The 23,661-nt window shown below is 44.3% G+C and overlaps 1 protein-coding gene across 11 annotated transcripts in view; it reads right to left on the minus strand.

Moving 5' to 3' along the window:
• Positions 1-7,195: 7,195 nt before the first annotated feature.
• RAP1A (RAP1A, member of RAS oncogene family) overlaps positions 7,196-23,661 on the minus strand; it is a 77,644-nt gene continuing 61,178 nt past the window's right edge. For all 11 annotated transcript variants that reach the window (XM_003355241.5, XM_021090029.2, XM_013997264.3 and 8 more), the window contains 5 exons: positions 22,869-22,925; positions 21,721-21,861; positions 19,877-20,020; positions 14,305-14,420; positions 7,196-11,238 (listed from right to left, as the gene is read on the minus strand). In XM_003355241.5, coding sequence (XP_003355289.1) covers positions 14,334-14,420; positions 19,877-20,020; positions 21,721-21,861; positions 22,869-22,925 — 429 coding nt within the window. In that variant the 3' untranslated portion in view covers positions 7,196-11,238; positions 14,305-14,333. The remainder of the gene's footprint in view (positions 11,239-14,304; positions 14,421-19,876; positions 20,021-21,720; positions 21,862-22,868; positions 22,926-23,661) is intronic.

The raw sequence follows: 23,661 nt of genomic DNA on the forward strand, positions 1-23,661 counted from the left end.
CACATCGCCGGCAAACTGGCCCCGTCAACCCCAAAGCCAGGTCAAGAGGCACAACAACAAACCCCGGCCTCCCGCATTATCCACGCATGGAGAATAAACGGAATGCCGGCTGCCGGTGGCAGAATTTTGCCCGGATCTTGACAAGGCTGATGCAGTGCCCAGCCCTTGCCACGCTGTGCTGGCGAAAGATTAGGGCCGATTTCGTTCATTTGCACCCCACCCCCCCACCTGCTCCCGTCATTATTTTTCTTTCTCCCTCCCCTTCTGGGCTCCAGCCAGGTCAGGGACGGAGACTGTATTTTACTGAAACGGGGGGGCGGGGGGGAGGTGAATGAGGAGCTTGGGGCGATGAGCGTGGGGGTGGGGAGCCGTGAGGGGAGGTAGTGGAAGGAAGCGGAGAGAAATTGGCCGAATGCCGTCCCTGGGGCTCATTTTATGGTTAATTAGGACATGCAAATAAGCTGGAAGCTCGGGGCCCTGCCTCCCTGGCACGGGGCCCTGCCTCGCACCTGGCCCACTTTCTGGCAGGTACGGGGGTCCCCGGATTGGCCCAGGCCTCTGCCCTGAGCCCCACCTGCTTCTCGGCGGCCCTGGGGTCAGAGTGTCTGTAGAGGATCCTCGACCACTAGGGGGAGCTAGAAGAGTCCCCGCTGGGCGTGGTCCCCCTCCTTTCTCCTCCCCTCCCTTCGGCCCTGGAACCCCTCCTTCCCCAGGGCCCCTCTCCTTTAGGCACTTGCCCTGCACCACCCTTCGGGTTGAGATCTGAATTCAAGCCCCTGAGGACTAGGGACCCGGTTCAGCTCTGTCCCCACCACGTGCCGCCCGGTTCCCCCGGGCCCCGTGGGAAGGCGGGGGCCGGGGCTCGGGTGGCGCCTCTTTCTTGCTCCGGTCCCAGCACCATTTCCTGCAGCGCCTCCGTCAAAGCAGAAGCACAGCCTGTCTCTGGCTTTCAGCGTCCCTAGGTGACTTCTCCAGCCAGGGCACTACCGACTCAAACAAGAGAGGAGACCCTTCCCCGTCACTGTGTGAGCCTGGACCTCCCTGAGCCTCGTCGTTCTCGGCTGTGAAACGCAAGAAAATGCGGGGCTGCTGCGAGAGGTGGAGGACAGGAGGCCCCTCAGGGTTTAGAACGCAGCAGAAGCTCCGTGTGTCCCGGGGACCCGGCCTTCACTTAGGGCGCCAACCGGGCCACCCAGGGTAAAAACGCAGAAAGAGAAAAAGCAGCTGTGTCTCTGGGTCTTGGTCTCCTCTTCCGCCCTGTTGCCTCGCAGGATTGGAGCAAGGATCAGAGAAGGCCCTAAGCATGAGTGTGGTTTTGTACATGGTAAAAATATTACCCAGATGGGCTGTTTGCCAAATGGCAAACAATTTACATTTTTTTGGAAGGGCAGCGTGGGCTGAGCTCAGAGATGGTGTCCCAAGGCCCCCCCACAGCCTGAGGATGAGCTGCTGGGAGCACCCCCAGCCCTCCCAGCCCGGCTCTCCCTCTCAGTCAATTCCTGGCAAGGACTAGCGTGACATGAGCCAGGTTCTGAGGGTTTTGAGAAGAGTCAGGCCCCCATCTGGTCTCTCTGCTTTTGAAGGCCTTAGTGGCTGGAGTTCCTGCCAGGCCCCGCATTTCCCCTTCCCGTCCGCCCTCCTTGGGGGGGTGGGTGGTGGCCTAAAGGTGCTTGCGGCTGTCCTCTGAGCATCCACACCCCCTGGATGGGGTGGGAGGGAGCCATCCCTGAATCCTGCCCCTCACGAGGTCTTGGCTCAGGCTGGGGATCTGGAGGGGCGATGGCTTAGAAGGGGCCTAGCCGACCCCAGGGTTCAGAGCAGGGGCCCAGGACGGCAGACCAGACCGCAGTCACCCCTGTGGTACTGTTATTAGCATGTCCCCTGCCTTCCCTCAGCCCCCTCTCCCCAACCTTAAAACAAATAGGATGATGAAGCCTCTTTCCCAGATTCCCTCTGAACTCGACAGAGGACTCCTCCCTGCTCCTCTCCCTGCGCCCTTCAATCAGCCAAATCCCTCTACCTTCCACTCTGAGCCCCAGATGTATGCCAAGGCCTAGCACCCCACCCCATACCCTCTCAAAGCATGACAATTAAGTCCGCCTTGCCAATGTCCCTAAAGCCACATCCACATTCTTGTCCCCCACTGGTGCTCTCCTCTTTCTTCCTGCCCCTTAAGTGTCCACCCCCCACTCCCACCCCCACTGCTGTCTGAAAGCATCTCTGTGTTCTGGGTCAGAGAGAAGCTTCCAAGGAATGATGTGGGAGGGGGCCCTTCTCAGGCATCTATTCCTCAGCACAGCGCCCAGGGCCAGAGTAACCTGACGAGGGGCCAGGCCTGCACCTTACACTTGGCCTTCCCCTCGTCCTGGCCAGGCTGGGCCCTGGGTGGAGGAGAGAGCAGGATTCCACCTCTCCACCAGGGCTCCGGCCACAGCTGCCACACTCCCTGGCTTCCACTCCACAGAATCCATTCTCCATTCGCTCCAGGAGATGCCCCGGGGTTGCCCGGGATGCCCTTCCTCTTCCAGGGACAGCGGAATCACTGCCCCACGTGACCTCCTGCATGCCCTGTGCCTCCCGCCCTGTCCTGACCAAGGCTCAGCTCCGGGCTCTCCGCCCTGCCCCTCCAGCTCCCTCTATTCTCAGCTTCCCCCCACCGGCCAGGGAGGGGTGGCTCAGGCAGGGCCTCTGGACGCCCTGGGCTGAGGCTGCCTCCCTGCTTTGGGGTGTTGGTTTTGGGGGAGGATGTCCCCATCTAAGGGAAGATGAATAGGGTTTTGTTTTCTGTTTTCTCGTTGCCCCGCTCGACACATTACTTCCCTGGCCGCTCCCCTTCCTCCGATGCTCTCCCCAGCCCCTTCCTCACCACCCCCTGCCCGGCCAGAGGCCCAGACCCCGCAGCTGCAAGGAAATAAATGCTGCTGGGCTCTGGGAGGACAGAGGAGGTCAAGGAAGTGCCTTTGAGATCCTGCGACCGCATCCTCTTTTGGCCTGTCTTCTTTGAGCTGTCCGGAGGCCCAGCTCTACCCAACAGGCCCCAGTGGACTCGCTCGGCCTTATCTCTGGGCTCTTCTCTCCCCCTCCTTGTCCCTCTGGGGAGACGAGCATTTGAGTGCTCCAAGCTTGGGCTTTTTTTGGCCTCTAGGTCTTTGCACTGCTGTTTCCCCACTGCCCCAGTCTGGCTGACTTGTCACTCAACTTTCACGCTGCAGCTTAAAGGGCATCTCCTCTGCAGAGTCCTCCCTACTCCAGGCTTTATCTGGGCCGGTATCCAACGACAGGACTTACTTTGTCAGTCCCCCAGATTGTGAACCCCTCCAGGGAAGCAAGGCCTCCTCCCTCAGTCCTGTATCTCCAGTGCTGAGCAGGTGGCTCTGGATGTGACCTTCACTCCTCAGAGCGAGCCCCCAGCTGAGCCCGGCTCCTGCGTGTCCTGCTTTAGGTAAGACCAGCAGTCAAGGCCCCCCGGGCTCCACTCCTCAGTGTACTCCCAAGAGAGAAGAGCTGTGCGGCCAAGGTCAATTACCCTCCATGCGGAGACCCCTCTACAAGCTGTAGTGCGGTGCCCTCTGTCCTAGGGCTGTGGCTTTGTCTCCGCTCTGGCTTCCCAGGCCAATTCCATTCTAATGCTGGTTGTCTGGGGAGCCTGGGCCCTCACCCTCCCACCCAGTGCCCTGCCCCAGCGTGCTGTCATCAGCTGCCCAGAGCTCAGGCCACCTCTCTGCCAGTGGATCCCAGTGGCCATCCTGGAGGACATCACGTTTACCTCAGCATCTCATGTTTCCCCTTTATTTCCTTTTTCTTTTGGCTTTCTAGGGTTGCACCCTATATGGAGGTTCCCAAGCTAAGGGTGGAATCAGAGCTACAGCTGCTGGCCTACACCACAGCCACAGCAACGTGGGATCTGAGCCGCATCTTTGACCTACACCACAGCTCAGGGCAGCACTCGATCCCCGACCCACTGAGCAAGGCCAGGGGTCGATCGGCATCCCCATGGATCCTAGTCGGGTTTGTTACTGCTGAGCCACGAGGGGAACCTTCTACCTGCTCCCTCTCTGCAGGTCTTCCTGAGCTGGCTCATCTCCTTGTCCTTTTATGGCCCCATCTGGCCCAGACTTGCTCCTAGTCCTGGAGTTTTTCTTAACCTGCCTTGCCAGGGCTCCCCACCCCTACTGGGGACATGGAGTCTGCTAGATTGTCCTTCCCCCATTGTGACTCTGGAGGTCAGGGTGGGGCGGGGGAAGGAAGTTGAGAGTTGGGTGTTCAGCGCCTTCCCTACCTCCAGCCCCACTACTGGCCACACTCCAGGCATTGTCTCCCAGGGGCTGAGCCGCCAGCAAGGCAGCACGCGTACCAGTCGTCTGCGCAGAAGTGGTGGGAAAGGGGAGGGTGTGAGGCATGAGTTTTTTTTTTTAAAGCAAAAAGCAGAAATGGAGGTCTCCCCAAATGGTCTAAGTACAGCAACTGATCTCCCTGCATAGACTCTGCGCCCCAAGTGGAAGTGCCAAGGTTGGTGTCTTCGTCCCAGAGGGACTGGCCTAGGGGCAAGCTCCTTATCCCAGGGAGCACTGGGCAGACTGACTCAAGCAGGTGTTAAGAGTCCCTGACCTGAGCTGCCAAGTAAGTAAGTAAGTGAGCTGTTCAAATAAGTCAGTTTATATCCTGGAAAATAAGGGGTTAGGTGCTGCATCAGCGATTTCAAGGGATCAAAGAACCCCAAAGCTTCTGGTCTTGGCTTCCAGACGCTACAGGGAGGATAAGGTAAACTTCTTCCCTCCAGGGAAGAGGGGGCAGGGCCCAGGGCTGAGTTCCACGTCCAACTTCCCAAAATGGGGAGCCTTCGAGGAATAGCATCCCTCTCAACCCCGGTGGCTCCTTCAAACTCCCCAGCCCACCCAGCTGGAGGGACACCAGAGATGCCGAGGGCAAGATGGGCAGGGGGCTATGGAAGCATGGTTTGTATCTTTGCCCTCACCCACAAGGGAAGGCTGGAATGATGGGATTGGGTGGGAATGTCTTAGTGGCCTTCTCAATCAAAAGGGTGAGAGCCCCAGGGGAGGGCAGGGCTGCTTGCTGTCTTCTGCTGTGAAGGAAGAGCCAAGGAAGGGAAACGTGGGAGCGCGAGGTGGGAACTAAGATTTACTACAGGCCCAGCAGGTGTCAAAAGGTGAGGGAGCAGCTTCATGTCAAGAGAAGCAGAGGAATACAGAGCAAAGAGGGAGATGCTCCATCCCTCTCTAACCTCTGAGTGCCTGTGTGAACGCTGGGTCCCTTCTAAACGGAGCTTTTGTGTGGGACTGTTCACAGCCGTGGGCCTCAGAAAGCACTGTCATTAGGGAAAGAGGGAAAATGAAGTGGCAGATGAAGACTGGGAAGACGGACGGGATCCATGCAGGGGTGAGCCTTCTAACCCCGAAACCATCATCCTCATCAGTCCTGAGGTCTCCCCATCCCTGCTTCTCCAAATCTCCCCCAGATGATGCTAAGGGCCTGTTATTTGCTTAGTGCCACCTACTCAACTGCTGATTTCTTGTTTCAAGGCCTGCCACGTGGCTCCAGCCTCTCCCTTCCACATCAACACCAACTGAAACTAGATTGCGCCGCGTTCCGATTTCCTGCACTTGCTTTTTCCTGAAATCTGCCCGTAAGATTCTCACCCACTCTCACCTGTTGAAAGGTCCACCCTTTAGAGCCCGGTTCAAACTCGTCTCTCAAAGCATTGTGGATCTCACAGAGCTAAGCCATCGGTCTCTTCTTTGCTTACAACTTCTCTACGGTACTTTTACTGGTTCTTTGCGACCCACCGGCTGCCATGCCATGTGCTGTTTCTCTTCTGCCACGATACCCGCCCACGCTCCCATCAGGGTCAGCTTCTTTCCTAGCATGCCCCCTCAGCGGGCCGCCCCTGTTGGTGCGCACACACACACACACACACACACACACACACACACACACACACAGCGCCCTGCTCTGCCTGGTACGAGCCACACTTGGTGGCTCCATTGCCCGTTTTCGTTTTCTCCCGCGGGTACTCCCCTGACAGCTCGTCCCCATCACTGGTGAGCGCCGTGTTCTCCTTCGCTGATTCTTTATCTCCCAACCTCATGATGGCATCCTTGGATCTCTTCTATGCTCCGCCCTAGTGATCCCGCTCAGCTTCGTGTTCTTAAATAGTAAATGTAAATCTCCTGTCCAGACCTCTTCCTCCGATTCCAGACTCATATCCACCACCTATTGTACGACTCTAGAATCTGACACACCTCTCACCCTCAGCACGTTCAAAATCAAGCTCCTGATCCCCCTCTGTTCTCCTCCCAAACCTGCGCCTGCCGTCATCTCCACCACCTTCATTATAGCCCACACTCTTGAAGTCATCTTTGACTCTGTCTCTTGCAACTCCACGTGTCGGCAAACCTGTTGGCTCCACTCCCACACTTGGTTATTCAGCCTCCCGACTGGCTTCTCTGTTCCCATCCTTGCCCTTCTCTAGGCTGTTCTCAAATCAATTCCCAGAGTATTCCTGATGGAAGCCTGGGTCCGATCACATCATTGCCTCTGCTGAAATCCCTTCCAGGGAACCCACTCAGTAAATGCTGAATTCAGGAAAACTGCCTGCACCCAATCCCACTCTCTCCCTGCCCCCTCTGCTCCAGTCACGCTGGCCTCCTGGCTGATCCTCCAACGTGCCAGGCACATGCCCACCTTGTGGCATATACAGACCCTTCCTACTGCAGGAAGCCATTCATTCCCCTGGGCAGGTGTATGAGCTACACATTTCAAGTATCATGCAAGGAGCAATTTCAGTGAGAACCTAAACCTTTGGGTCACTCCCACCAGTCCTTCTGCCCAGCTCTCCTGCCCCGTTACCCTGCTCAACTCTTCTCCATAGTGCTCTTTACATACACACACACACACACACACACACACACACCCCTGCCAGAAACTCCGTGAGGGAAGCGATTTTGGCTTGTGTTATTATATCCCCTGATGTATCCTCAACATGCAGATCGGCACCCAGCACACAGTAGAGGCACAGTAAGTATTTGCTGACAGGTCTCTAAGGATTGTGCCTTGTTTTGCTTTGGAAGCTCTACAAGAACTTTTACACGGTTAAAAGGAGGCACAAGACCTTGCATCTCGTTGATTTTTGAAATGCACTGAAAACAACAGCTCAAAATAAGAGTCACATCACTACTTAAAATGGGAAGAAGGTTTATTAAGAGTTTTCCTCAAAAGGAACAGCCAAGCCCATGCTTCTTAAGAGAAGCGAATAGCAGGAAATATATGTCACACCTTGGGCCCAGAACCACAGGAAGCTTCTTAACAAGCCAAAAAACTTGCACCCCCCACCCCCAATTCACTTTTAAAGCTCTTGCTTTCAACAGAATCCATGTTGCCTTCCCAGAAAACAGAACCAGGCACCCAGTTCAAAGTCTCCAGCTGTTCCCAACAAGAATATTTAAGCAAGATACGGCATTAAACAAAGGGACTGCACATTCAACAAACCCGAGATGAAGTTGTAAGAAAAACCCATGTTCAATGCAATGTCTATACTACATTTTCCAGAATAACTTGCATTTTTTACAGTTTGGGGGGACTAGAAATGCTAAAACCTGGGTGGTCAGACTGCCTCAAAGCTCACATTCATTTCTTTCCCGGCAAGATGGGCCCTTTCCGGATCCTGGACCAGCAACCCAAGCCACTCTGCCCTTTTCAGTTTGGAGCTGAGTCAAGGGGGGGCTATTTCAACGCACATTTAAGTAGCACCTTAAGTAAGTACAAGACCCAAATAAAACAAAAGGTTATTTTACAACTTATTCTTCTCCTCCAAATACCTGACAATTTCTTCATTTTGGTTTCACAACACGTGTGAACGGGTGGATTTTGGGTCCTCTGACATTCTACTGTGATGGTTTGCGAAAGAAATGCTGAGGTAACCTTTATTTCCTTCTGCCCCTCAGTCCTGAAAACAAAAATCGGATACATGAACTGACAAATACATGTGTACCTACACGGATGATGAGGCAAAATATATGAAATTGGACAGGTCTAGAAAATGTGGAAAGTTCGGAAGTGAAGAAAAATAGCTCCAGACCAAGTAACCTGTTTTCGTAAAGCTCGTAATAATGAGGCATCAGTGTATCTTCCCAAGGAGTAACTTTCCCAAGCGTCCTGGGACTGCAACGCCGCAGGCTGCCTCGCTGAGGGGCAAAGGCGGCCAGTTAGACGGCAGATCCAGGCGCCTAACAGAGATCCGTTCCCAGCTGGAGGGGAAGAGAATGACAGGCCGCTATGGCACCCCTCTCTACCTCTCCTAAGGGAACTTACCCTGTGGCCACGGTTCAGTATTATTCACGTCTTTGATGAGCTTCTCATATCTTCCCTGCCCAATTAAACCACAAACTCTTGCAAGGAGGCCCTGACGCCTCTTTGCGAGGCATGCAGTGTTTACAGCAGGGAAGGCTCGCATACACACTTGTAACTCAGTGCTCCGGGAAGCGTTAACTGATGCTGAAGCTCCCTCTGGTGGAGGGGAAACTGATAGATTATGCGCTTCCTGTTCGGTTCTAAGAGACGGTTTGGGGACATTACTCAGCCATTAAAGTCGTTTGCGTTTTAGCGGAAAAAAGCAAACTAGTGACTGTGACATTGAGCCTCCTTTAAATTATATATTACTCATAAAACCAAAGTTATTATATGCCAAATAGCCATAAATACTAATAGCATGGTTTCAGTTTTAGAATATTTATCATGAGATTCCCATACTATCCTTGAGGACTTTTTGATTTTTCTGCTCTAAAGACACATCTTATTTTCCTCCCCTCTGGAACTGAGAGGAAGGACTTCACGCAGAGAAGGGCTCGCCCTGTAAGAGGCCCACCCATCTCACCAACAGGATGTCTCTCCACCTTGCTCTGCAATGGCAGCCTTCTTTGCCCCGACAGTGACGCGTATCTCTGATTTTGGCTGGTCCTGCTCGTCACACGACTGTGGGCCACAAGGGCATGTTTCTTCACAGTTTCACTTGATCCCAAGTGGACTGTACACAATGTACACAATGTAACAAAGAAATCCAATACCTGCCATCTTTTCCTACCCTGTTCTAAAACAGAGAACACTGAGTTTATGCTACTAGTCAAGCAGATTGTAACCTGGAGTTATTCTTATTTAAAATAATTCCTACTTAACTCTGGCAAATAACTATACAATTATGTAACAGGTAATATTTAGAAACGTCTACTAGATTATGAGATGTTTACCTTACCTATGATCTTTAAATCCAAAGGAATGCTTGAGAGGTGAGTTTTAAAGCAGAATAACTTTAGAGGACCTTAAAATATGCCACCCTGACCTGGACGGTCTGGCCCTAATGCTTCACTTTTTTTTTCTTTTCTTTTTTTTTTTTTAATTTATTGCATTTATGAGATTTTTTGGCCCCTAGTCCCAGACATATGTATTACTGGATCAGTAGAAGTTAATTATTAGGTAACTACGTTGATTAGAAACTTAGAAGAATACAATTTCTACATACCTTTTTTATAGTATTTTTACATTTTCTCAGGTTGGTCAGAGCTAACCTTGGAAATCTCATCTTTAAATTTCAGTTCAGTACCTGGTGGGGCTGACCGCACTCCTGGAATCTCAGCAAGGCATGAACGCTACTTCACACCTAGTTGCAACGAGACAGCATCTAGATCCCTGAGCAATGCTTTGGACCCTCTAGGACGGGTCTCCTCCTTAACATTCAGGGACAAGGCACAGGGTTTCCTAAACTTGTTTCTTTCCCTCTCCAGCACTTCAATGGCTAACAAGCTGTTCAGCTCTACCTCTAGGGCGTGCATAAATCCTATCACCCTAGCTTCATGTCCTACTTAAGCCTCACTTTTGTAAAAAAAAAAAACAAAAACTGGGAAGGAAAAGAAAAGCACCACTATATAGCCAGCTAAAAACGTAACTTCACAATCTTTTCCATATGGCTATCACTATACTACTTCACATATGTCAAAGAAAAAGCAACTGACACATCCTTTTGTATGCTTTTTCACTTTCATCCACTTCTTTCAGATTCTTCAATCTGTTATAAAGCAAATTTGAAAATTTTTACATAACATTTCATTGGTGGACTTACACTCAACAAATTAACAATGGCAAAAGGATTCCCTTGATGAAATTACAAGCTGCGGAAGATTTGAAATAGTAAAAGTTAAACCCTGATACAGTATTAAACTTATCTTTTACATATAAAAATAATACACAGTGGGATATTTTATTCAATAAGATACAATCTTTAAGATCAAGAGAGAATATACAAAACTACTGAATGTAGTCTCATGTACTTTACTGTATAATAGGAATAAATATATCTAGAACAGAAAGTGCGAGGTCTGTTCATAGAGAGATCACCATTTACTTAGGGATTTAAAGCCAAGTGTTCTGTAGGGACCAACCAGAAAGGAGCTACTGCCTGCATTTAAAATGATGTGATCATTATAAAATAAAGGCCTTAAATCTATAAACAATAACAAAAACACACAAACCAAATGAAAATGTACTAAAATTTAATCATCCATAAAAGCTGTAATTTAATCTGACAGTAAAACACAAGAAGCAATATTAGAGTTGGTTTAGTATATTATATATTTTAGCTTTGAAAGCCATAGAAATCAGTTATCCCAGTTTTTTCCTATAAAAGACCCATTTTTCCAAAGCATTATGCACAAACAATTTTAATTAGAATATAATGACAGAATGATATTTCATAATTTTTTAAATATAAAATGAAGTCAATGACTCAAAAAAGTTATCTGCTGCAATGAGTTTGAGGGGAAATTTTCATAATCTATATCATTACAGATATAAAGTATAATGGTTCAACTTTTTAGTGCTTGACAGGGAAGAAACATGATAAAAAGGTCAATATGAAATCATCTGATTATAGTAGCAATATCTAACATTTGAAATGCATCCATGCTCTTTTGTATAATCATATTAGAGTCAAGTATATTTATTTTCACATCTGTTATAACTGCTATTGCAAAGGAGAAATACTATTGTCTTATTTTCCAAGAGATATACACAGAGCAATTTTTTTTTTCTCCAGGGAACTTGTGCAAACCAATATAAGATCTAAATTCTTCACATAATATATAAAACAGAAGAAGCCTCTTCAGATTTATTTTTTGAAGTCTGGAATGCTGGCACTTTCCAATTAGGCAACAGTTCTTCATTCCTGTAAATCTAGAATATTGAATAGACACAGATATATATTTATATATATAGTTAATCTTGATGTCAGAAGATAGTAGATAAGCACAGATTCAATAATATAGAAAAAAACAATGATTTAGGTTGACCATTACCAGATAACTAAATTATATTAAAAAGACACAGAAACACAGCTATTTTAAACTCCCTTTTAAAATGCCTAAGAAATAGTTTCATTGTACTTTGTGTTTCACTGTATATCTGAGAGTCCTGTCTATAAAGAGGAAAACAGTGATTATTTCATTTCTACCCCATTATCATCTTAAATAAAAATTCCGTTTCCAATAAGGAAACAACTTCTGCCTGCATAAACTTTCCATGGGAAATTGTTTGTTAGTTTTTTCTTTTTTTTTTTTTTTTTGCTTTTTAGGGCTGCTTCCGCAGCATATGGAGGTTCCCAGGCTAGGGGTCCAATGAGAGCTGTAGCCACCGGCCTACACCACAGCCACAGAAATGCTAGATCCGAGCCATGTCTGAGACCTACACCCCAGCTCCCAGCAACACCAGATCCTTAACCCACTGAGTGAAGCCAGGGATCCAACCCGCATCCTCAAGGATCCTAGTCAGGTTCATTAAGTGCTGAGGGCACTCCCTGGGAAATTCTTTATTTAACCATTTTATGACTGTTTACATTAGGGTTGCCCCTTCCAGTTAAGGCTAGGACAAGACAAGATGATACAGAAAGCTGGTCCCCATTTTCCAGGGCAGATGACCCAAAGTTAGGTTTATTGTTCAGCAGAAAAGAATTAAGTTAAAGAAAGAACTCTCCTGAAGACGGATTTCTTTCCTCAGTTTTAAAGAGTATGGCATATTAGAAAGAGCTTAATGTGTTTCAATGTGATTTTGCCTAATGACTAAGGCTGGATAAGCTGCCCTCAAGGTTCACACACTCTTACTAAAACGTTTACAGATGCTCGTTAAATTTATCCCATATCTGGGTGCTTTTTAAATGGGACCAATGTGGCACTTCAAGTGTATAACCACAGCAAAATGCTCTGCAAAGTATTCTAATTACTAAGGAACCCATTATTTGGTAATATCAAATATCCACAGAGATCTCAGGTAACGTATTAAATATACTCTAAGTTGAATTACATATCAGAGTCAGAGAATTTATGCAATCAGGATCAAAGTCTTATTTCTAGATTTAGGTCAAGACTTCTCTCCTCTAAGGTAAAATTCACAGTAGTACACTGGAGGGTGTGTATGAGTGAATTTTCATAATAGGCCAGGAGATGGCACCTCTTCCTTTAAACATAAGATAAAAGGACATTTTTCCGAGAACCGGAAATTAGAGAGGGTTAGCGAATGTAATCGTTAAGAATAAGTCAACTAACTATAAAATATAGAGTTAAATAATCTATTTCAGAAAAGGAACTGAAATTCTCACTTTTTCTACCTTTGTACCTTTATCTAAAGAAACAAAAACACCAATAATTTTAATAATAATCCCTTTCAGGGAGCTGATGAGCTATAGCTACTGGCTCAAGATTTCACTAAAAGCCTGAGCAACCATTTGGCCAGAAACTGTTTTTCCTAAGTCTGACTACCAGAGGCAATCTGTGTCCCTTTCTTTCTTCTGTCTGTTTTCCCTTCATTTAAAAGGGGTACAGTTACTCAGCTGTTTCCTGTAAGGATGAGATTCAGTCCTATCTCTAAGGAAGCACGTATTAGTTACTGGTGCCCTAGAAGACGGACTCTGCTAAATGGACCCCAAAGACTTACAAGAGTCAGCACAACCAACTCTCATGTGGGGAGCGGATTTCTTTCCTCTAAGTGGACTAAGTTTAGCAACAGTCCCATAATTAGAATCAAATTACATCATAAATCCACTCCATGAGAATATTCTTTTATGGTAATGTTTATAGAGTTGGTGAACCTAAGCTGAAACTGTTTAGGGGACTTAAATATATAATTAAAGAAAAACAAACAAATGGTCCCACATAGCCTGCTCTCTCACTTGATTGGCAGCTTCAACGCTGCCACTAATTTCTCTCCAAAGGGTTCACTTAATGAAAACTTAAGTGGTACTTAAAGTTGACTACTACCTAGAGACCTACCGAAGGAGCATTTGAACGAAGTCAATCCATACCTGAGAGGAAGTGACTACTAAAACTACAGTGACATACCACCCGCCCAGCAGAATGGCTCAAGGTGAAAGGACAGACAACAGCAAATGGGGGGAGGATGTGGCACGCATAAACTGCTGGCAGGTGTGTAACCTGGTACAACGACTTTGAAAAACTTCTTAGCAGTACCCATGGAAGCTAACCATATATACAGTTTATAATCTGGCCACTGCATTCCTGTATATACACCAAACAGAAATGCATGCACACGCACAAGAATGTGCACAGGAACCATCCTAGCTCCTGAAAAGAACCCAAATGTCCATCAATAGCAGAAGAGAGAAGTCTACTGCTCAGTTTTAAAGACTACTGTATTACGGTCATACAATAAAAATGAACTACTGCTATATGCAACAAGGATCATTCTCAAAAACACTTTTGAGTGAAAGACGACAGGCATAAAGTAACATTACATGTTTTTGTTTCTGTCATGTTCAAAGAGAGGCAAAACTAATCTATTGTGCCAGGAATCAGGGCTGGGATTTGAGGAGGAATGACTTTTATAAATATATACAGGTGTGTTCACTTTGAAATAATTCATCAAATTTTTTTTTTCCCCACATGAACCACTGTTCTGCTTCAATTGAGCATGATCTTGGGTGTGACCTTGGAACACTTTCTATTCATTCAACCACTACTTTCTGAACACCTATTCTGTACCAGGCCCTGGGGACATGCTGGTGAGCAAAAGAGATGTGATCCTTGATTTCCCTCAGACAGCTTAGACTCATGGGGGGAAGGGACAAATTATCCAGAAGATGAACATACTGACATTTGTAACATAAAACACAGTCACAAATTACAGGAGCCTGGGAATTACCCTAATAGGTGAAATGGGAGGTGGATAATGTTGGGGAAAGCCCAAAATAAGAGGATGAGAAAGGTATCTCCTCTGCTTTTAGAATCTTACCTGGCTCAGAGCTGCTGCTTACTGCAGGTCTAAAGCAGCAGACATGATTTCTTTTTGGGCTTCTTCTTTTCCACTGGTGTTTTCCTATTTATCTGTCTGACCAGGTCATAAAATATCTAAATAAATATAAGAAAAAAGTACTCATTGAATCAACATTTGAGACTCTTCCACAAAATGATCTTGGTTCTGTTAAATATTATTCTGCTCTTGGATCTGTATTCTGCCCCTTTAACAGTAGATTTCTTAGAAGCCCAGGCTGATTTTCAGTCAGGACGAAGCAGGACTCACCTGTTTATGATGCGGGAAACATGCTTGCTCTTAGATATTGAATAACAAACTGAGCAAAAGAATTAGTAGTGAAAAAATAAAAGTAGTGAAGTTACATTCTTTATGGAATCTGCTATGCCTCAAGACCTAAAACCGTGCTCAGCTGAAATCTTCATACTGGCTTTATTTTTTTAAAAAACTTCAAACTTAAAGAAAAGCTGCAAGAATAGGACCAAGAACTGATGTATATTTGTCACCCATATTCGCTAATTACTAACATCTTGCCAACTGTACTTTATCTTTTCCCTCCCCCGTCCCACACTCTCTCTTATTTTCTTTTTCTCTCTCTCTCTCTTTTGTTTTTTTTTTTTGTCTTTTAGGGCTCTACCCACGGCATAAGGAGGTTCCTAGGCCAGGGGTCCAACTGGAACTGTAGCCTCCGGCCTACACCAGAGCCACAGGAATGAGGGATCCAAGCCACGTCTGTGACCTACACCACAACTCACAGCAATGCCGGATCCTTAACCCACTGAGCAAGACCAGGGATTGAACCCGAGTCCTCATGGATAGCAAGTCAGGTCTGCTAACTGCTGAGCCACGACAGGAACTCCTCTCTCATTTTCTAAACCATTTGTGAGTAGTCTGCATATCAGAGGTCCTTTAATAGTTGAGTGTATGTTTCCTAAGAACAAGGATAATTCTCTTACATAACCACATCACAGTTATCACACTCAAAACATTTAAGCGCTGATGCCTTACTCCGTATCATCTACAATGCAAATTCCAATTTTGTCAGCTATCCCAACAATGCCCTTTAGAGTCATCTTCCCTGAAAAGGATCTACCCCGGATCACAAAGTACATTTAACTTCCAGTTACTTTAATCTTTTAAAATCAACACTAGTTCCTCAATCCTTGTCTCTCATGATGTTGTTCCTGAAAAATAATCGCTAGTAACTTTACAGAATTTCCTTCAGTCTGGGTTTGTCTGATGTTTCCAGATTCATGTTACACATTTTTGGCTGGAAGAGGACAAAAGAGATACTGTGTTCCTTTCAAGGTATAACATGTAAAAGCATATGATTATTGTGATGTTAATTTTGGTTAAAGTGACAGAACGTTTACGATCCCTGGTTTGAACTGTTATCTGTTAATAAATCTTTTAGATTCATTTTGGATGAAAAATACAAGATGTCAAGAACAAAAATACAATATCACTTATTTCACAGAAGCAGATTATTTTAATTCTGATATGTTTCATGGTACAAAGTATGCCGAAATGTTGCAACACGAAACAGATGAACTAAATTTGGTTTTTTGATATGAAAAGCAAACACTCATTTACTAATGACTTGGAGCAGAAACACATCACAGATGCTCCCTACTATTACCCATCTGTAATAAACAGTGCTTTGGGGAAGTGTATCGAAACGTCCTAGCTTTTTAAGGGCATTACAGACAAAATGTTCATATGCACTGAACATGGACTGTGTCAATGTCAACGTTCTAGATTTTAACAATGATGTTGTGGTTGTCTGAGAGAATATCTTTTTTGTCTTTCTTTTTGGGCCACCCTGAGACATGCGGAGTTCCTGAGCCAGGGATCAGGTTCGAGCCACATGTGCAGCCTACACTGCACTACAGCAAGGCCAGATCCTTAACCCACTGTGCTGAGCCAGGGATGGAACCTACGTCCCAGGGCTCCAGAGACACTGCCAATCCCATTACGACACAGCAGGAACTCCATGAGGATATCTTTGATCTAAGGGTACACTCAGTGACATATACATCTGGGAATAAAAGAGTGATATGCAAACATATGTGACCAATGTTAACAGATGGTGAATCCGGGTGAAGGGTAAAAAGAAATCCTCTTTGTTGTTTTTATACCTTTGAAGAAAGTTTTAAAAGTAACATATTTTAAAAATCATTGGTCTACACTTCTTTAAGATGGTACTCAGATAAAACAACTTCAGGGAGTTCCCTGGCAGAGCAGCAGGTTAAGGATCCAGCACTGTCACTGCTGTGGTGCGGGTTCGATCCTTGCCCCGGGAATTTCTGCATGCTGCAGGCATGACCAAACAAACAACCAAACCAAACCAAAAAAAAAAAAAAAAAAAAAAAACCCTAACCCAAACCAAAATCAAACAGAACACTTCTCTACTTTTTTTTTAAAAAAGATCCTAAACTGATAAGAGATTAATACCCAACATATATATAAATAGCTCACACAACTCAACATCAAAAAAAAAAAACCAACAACCTGATTTTAAAAATGGGCAGAAGAACCAAAGAGACATTTTTCCAAAGAGGAAATGCAGATGGCCAACAGGCACATAAAAAGATGCTAAACATCACTAGTCATCAGAGAAATGCAAATCAAAACCACCATGAGATATGACCTCACACCTGTCAGAATGGCCATCACCAACAAGAGCACAAATAACAGATACTGGGGAGGATGTGGAGAACGGGGAACCCTCACGCATTGTTGGTGGGAATGTAAGTTGGTGCAGCCACCCTGGAAAACAGTATGCAGGTTTCTCAAAAACACTAAAAAGAGAACTACATATAACCCAGCAATTCCACTCCTGGGTATGTTCCCTCCCCCCAAAAAACCCCCAAACCCCACTGATTCGAAAATATACATGCACCCTAATGTTCACGGCAGCATTATTTGTAACTGCCAAGACATGGAAGCAATCTAAGTGTCCACCAACAGATGAACAGACAAAAGAAGGTGTGATGTATATATACAATGGAATACCACATGGCCATAAGAAAATGAAATTTTGCCATCTGCAGCAACATGGATGGACTTGGCATTATGCTAAGTGAAATAAGCCAGAGAAAATAAATATTATCAGTTACATGTGGAATCTAAAAATGTAATAAACTATTGAATGCAACAAAAAAGAAGCAGATTCACAGATAGAGTGGTTACCAGTGGGGGACAGTGAGGGGACAGTTAGGAGGTACAAACTATTAGGAAGAAAATAAGCTATGAGGATATATTGTACAACAAGGAGAATATAGCCAACATTTTATAATAATTACAAATGGAGCATTCTCTTTATAATAACTACACATGGATCGTTTATAATATTGTATAGCAACTAAAGTAAACTTAAAAAAATAACGGTCCTAAGATGACAAACCTAAATGAATTGCTGGGTAAGGGAATCACTACCAAATGATTTATCCCAAAGCTATAAAAGTGATTCATTTATATTCTTTTTTCTGGTCCATCCCTCCCACTCCCATCTTTTTCAAACCATTTAACTCTGTTCTCTTAATTCTATGAAAGCCAGAAACAAAGAATTTATGAACGAGATGGTACTCGTGCACTACTAACCAAGCCCACTCATCAATCCTAATGTGATTTTACCTCAAAGTTACCATGCTCTCTCTCTCTCTTTTTTTTTTTTTTGGTTTGGAATAGGTAGAGTAAGATTATACCCAAAATTGAAAATTTATGATTGGCCATGTTTTTCAAAATAACATCTGTGGAAAAAAAAATCTATGAAATTATAATTCTACAACAGAGAAAGGTGAAACTGGAAGCATTTCATACTTCTTTTCATTTACTTCGCAGTGAATTAGCAATAACTATTTTTAGAGTTGTCTTGTGGCACAGCAGTTAAGGATCCAGCATTGTCACTGCAGCAGATTGGGTTGCTGCAGTGATGCAGGTTCAATTCCTGGCCTGGGAACTTCTATATGCTGTGGGTGTGGCCATAAAAAATACATAAATAAAAAAGTAAAAAGTCAGATAATAATAGTCTAAAATCATAATATCAGTCAACGAAAAGTGACCCAGAAAACCAAAGGCCAGAGAGGAACAGCAAGCAAAAAACCACCGGATTCTGCTACCCTAACTCACTCTTAACTCTTATCTATGTTGGAAGTGTGCTAATTCTGACTGGTTACCTGTGATGCTACAAATGGCATGCTTTACTGGTAAATGAAGACTTTTGCATTACTGGGAAAAGCAAGAAGCCTTCTCTGTTTTTTGTTGTTGTTGTTTGTTTGTTTTTAGGGCTGCATCTACAGCATATGGAGGTTCCCAGGCTATGGGTCAAATCAGAGCTGCAGTTGCTGGCCTGCACCACAGCCACAGCAACATCAGATCCAAGCCTCATCTGCGACCTACACCACAGCTCACAGCAACACCGGATCCTTAATCCACTGAACAAAGCCAGGGATCAAACCTGTGTCCTCATGGATGTTAGATTCGTTTCTACTGAGCCACGATGGGAACTCTTTTTTTGGTCTTTCTGAAGGGACATACCTGCAGCATATGGAGGTTCCCAGGCTAGGGGTCAAATCAGGGCTGCAACTGCCAGCCTACATACACCACAGCCACATCAACATCAGGTCTGAGTTGTGTCTTCGACCTATACTGCAGGTCATGGCAACGCCGGATTCTTAACTCACTGACTAGAGCTAGGGATTAAACCCGTGTCCTCATGGATACTAGTCGGGTTTGTTACCACTTAGCCACAACGGGAACTCCTATTTTTTGTTTTAAAAAGGCTTTTGTTAACATTAATAAAAGCAATGGTAAGCTCTAAAGTTTCTGCTTGGGTGTGGTGGTGGCAGCTGGGGACTGCACTACTCTTTTAGGGATCCAGGAAACTACTGGCCCTTTACATCCAGGCAGGCATGCGTACTTACTATAAGTATTCCTGTTCTCAAGATAGTGCAGTGGTTAAGTCACAGACCAAAAAAAAAAAAAAAAAAAAAAAAAAAAGCCATGTGCGCCTGTGGTATGAGGCCTAAAAAACCGAGAGAATTTCAGTTCTGTATCCATCCACACAGCTTCTTCCCTTTGAGTGATGCACCAAAGGGAAGCAGAACTCAGAACAACAAATTCTGTGATATCTTTCTGTACAACGTTAAGTTCACGACAGTAACTACTTTGATTTTGGTCGTCTCCACTTGACTTTACAATCTATTCATACATATCTGCATAGGTAATTATTAGAATACAAGGGTGATGCAACACTCTTCACACACCACTTTCTGGTGTATCATTTGGAGGCTCAGCAGGACTTTAAACATATTCTTTAACTTAAACTTCCTCTTTGCCAATAAGGTACATATAAGTGTCCTCATCAGAGCCATCAACATGATTTTATGTAAGAGAAGGAATATGGTTTCTGGGAATTAATTGGTGTTTTCCATAAACTGATAAAGACTGCTTAAAAGAAGACCATTTTTTCTTTTAAAAAAACGTTTTGGGTTGTTAACCTAAAGGAAACAAAAAAGGCACTTATTTGTGCTGCCTAGCAGCTGTAGGTTACCTCATTAACGTTGATCTTTGACTTTGCAGAAGATTCTAAAAAGGCACAGTTACACCACTGTCTTGCTAAATTCTGACCCTGTTCTTTGCCAACTACTCGCTCATCTTCCAGGTCACATTTATTGCCAACCAAAATCATTGGAACCTGTGGGAAGGAAAAAACACATAATGAACACTAACATACTAGTTACTCAGCCTCTTATAAGTAAGCAAATACCTGCCACCAACTGAAATGGGTTAGTTAGGACTATGCAAGTGCTTAAAAAAAAATGTTATGTATGTGTGTTGGGGAGAAGGTGGAGGGGGAAGAGACAGAAAAAAATACAGAAGTGATCCCATAACACTGATCTGCTAAATTATTTTACGAATATAATCCCAAAATTCTCATGTGAATAATGCTAACAGCTGAATTCCAACTAGAAAAATCTGAAGGAAAGGGGAAGTGCCTGCAATACAGAGAAGAACGTACACACTGCCCTGTGTTTTAAGTAAGTGCCTCATCTCACAGGACCAATGACTGCCAAAAGCAGTGGCAAGACTGATGCAGTAGTACGTTTTACTCCTGTAACTGATGCCTAGATCTGAAGACCAGCTTAGGTGAGAGATTCAAAAAGAGCAAGAATAAAAATAAAGCCATTGAGCAGCTATGTCTTCATCTAGAACTCAGTCTTCTTTAGTTGATTTCATGGGATAAAGAGATGAACATTACCAGAGGTTCAGTGATTTGCATGTAATTGCCTATGAAAAGAGAACTCTCTTGGATGAATCAGTCACGGGAAGAAAGAGAACTATTCATTAGGTTTACGGTTGGGCATGAGTCATATGGTGCAAATCCTTCCCGCCTACAATATTCCGCACAGCTAAGGTCCTAAGCAGGTGCATATGTTCCCATTAATAATGAGAAAGAACACACAAAAACAGAAAGGAAGGTACGAATGAAATTTTATATTCTAATTTATACAACTTTTGAAAAGGAAATCTCTAGAGACAAAACTGAGACAAACATGTAAAACATACATGTCATCTTTGCAAAAAGGCACAACAATGCTATTGTTCAAAAAGACAGGAATTCTAAAACAGTGTGTTTTACCATTAAAAAATAACATTAAAAAAGGAATTCTAGGAGTTCCCGTCGTGTCGCAGTGGTTAACGAATCTGACTAGGAATCATGAGGTTGTGGGTTCGATCCCTGGCCTCACTCAGTGGGTCAAGGACCTGGCGTTGTCATGAGCTGTGGTGTAGGTTGCAGACGTGGCTCAGATCCCGAGTTGCTGTGGCTCTGGCGTAGGCCGGTGGCCACAGCTCCGATTAGACTCCTAGCCTGGGAACCTCCATATGCCACAGGAGCGGCCCTAGAAAAGACAAAAAAAAAAAAAAAAAAGGAATTCTACAACTAAAATAAAATTAAAAAATATAAAAACCCAGTTCATTAAAATCTTTACCATAACTCAAAGGATAAAACTGTGAGCAAAAACTGTATCAACAGAATTTTAGAACCAAGGACATACCATGCTCTTCTGACATAACTACCACCTTTCTGAGCCCAACCTGCGTCCCGCCTCTACCACGTGCTCTGGGATGCCTCCTTCTCTACTGCACCTGTGACCCCCACAGCACCATGTGAGTGGTGAGGAGAGAAAGAACTTTATACACATGTCCTCCTTTTCCAACCATCTCAGCATATAATCTGCAGGTAAATTTAGAAAGCTTAAAATTGCTTTTGGTCACAAGGGCTCTTTTAGGCACGTGGAAGATACCCTCCAAATCTTCTGCTGATAGACAAAGGACATTTTTTATTTGGCCACGGAGAGACAGCGGTGTGCTATACATGAGAGAAAAACTTACATCTTCTGTGTCCTTAACCCGTAAAATCTGTTCCCTCAGGTCCTGTAAGTCATTAAACGTGGACTGAGCTGTAATAGAATATACTAGTGCAAACCCTTGACCATTCTTCATATACAAATCTCTCATCGCTGTAAATTGCTCCTATAATAAAAAATATGCAATTATATAAATGTAACTTCTTGAATGCATACTGAAACAATTTAAATCAGAATAATCATACGTAAGCTACTGGATTTTTAATTATGTGTTTTCATGAAGGAAACACAAGACATGATACATGGAGTTCCCTCTGTAGCTCAGCGGTAATGAGCCCAACTAGTATCCATGAGGATGCGGGTTCTATCCCCGGCCTCACTCAGTGGGTGAAGAATCCAGCGTTACCACAAGCTGCAGCATAGGTCTCAGATGCGGCTCAGATCTGGCACTGCTGTGGCTGTGCTATAGGCTGCACTTGTAGCTCTGATATGACACTGGCCTAGGAACTTCCATATACCACAGGTTAGGCCCTAAAAATAAAATAAAATAAAATAAAATAAAAAAATAAAAAATAAAAAAGGTGACAAATGAAGACAATGAAAATAAAAGCAAATACAGAGAACTCAAACCATATAAAAGGCATTTTGTGCCAAGTGATTTATAATCACTATTGCATTTGATCATTACAAGCACCCTATAATGTACTAACGTCATTATACTCATTTAAGGATGTGAAAAATTAGGCTCAAAATAATCCTAAAGACTTTTGGTCAGAAATACATATCTGTCACCAGAGATGTTAAAATGCTAATAAACCTTGAGATGTTAAAAGTGCTACTAAACCAATTTTTAAAAAAATGAATGACCGTGATCTGAATTTAAAATGCCTTTTTTTTTTCTTTTCTTAGAAAGCAGTAATAGCACAATTTTTACCTCAATACAGGGAAAAGAAATTCAACACACAGATTCTGCAGATGAGCTCAACATCTAACACTGATATGTGAGCATTAAGTACATCATAGATAGTGCCACCCACATAAGAAAATTTAAGAAGCCCTACACAGAGACCAAGTTCTTAATCAGAATAAATGCTTTTACTCAGAGGAATCGTTCAGGCGACAAAAACCTATTCACAAATTAAAATCGATCACAAAAAGAGAAAACATCCTTACCGTTCCCGCTGTATCCAGGATTTCGAGCATACACTGTTGGCAGTCTACTTCAACTTGCTGTTGGGGTAGGGGTGCGGGGGTGGAGGGGGATGAAAAAGTAACATCAAAATGTCAGTCTGTTTTCCTCCCACTTCTTTGCTCAAAGTACCTATTAACAACTACAAAGCCTTTCTCTAGCAGTTTCCTGTATCGGTGGAGATCTAACTTGGTGCTACAATAAAGAACAGGAGGTCTCAAACACATTCTATTAATACTACAAAGCCAGGACTGCTAATGCTGAGTTTAGGCATTTTCTGACCACTATGAACACTGAGTACTGATTTGTGTTGTTATTAAAAGGCAACGGTCATACCCTGTAATTTAAGAAAAACTATAACCAACAGGTATAATTCTAACAGGGGAAAAATGGATAAAGTATGTATATTTATATTCTCTTCAAAACAAAGCACACAAGTACTAAATAGTTCAAAATATAGCCAAGACTGGGAGGGTAAAGAAAACTTTGCCAACTTACCACATTCAAGCTGTTAGAGTTTTACTAAACAATGCCCCAAATTTAACACACAGGAGCATTAATTTAAGAGTTAAAAGGGAACACAGAATAACACTGAACTCCTACAGCTCTCAAGACTTCTACGTCTTTGGAAAAACTGTGTGCATAAGGCAAACTTTTAGATACTGGGTTCTACTTTCCCAGTGTTGCACAGAAGAGAAGGTTGGCCTAAAGCAAGTATCAACTATTAACCGTGTGGACATTTTTTAATAAAGAAGGGATTTAGAAAAGTGTAAAATC

Source organism: Sus scrofa, chromosome 4, assembly GCF_054392235.1.
Source record: "Sus scrofa isolate SSC_HxYL_T2T_F1_AM1 chromosome 4, Sscrofa_HxYL_maternal_Yorkshire_Landrace_v2.0, whole genome shotgun sequence".
NCBI lineage: Eukaryota > Metazoa > Chordata > Mammalia > Artiodactyla > Suidae > Sus > Sus scrofa.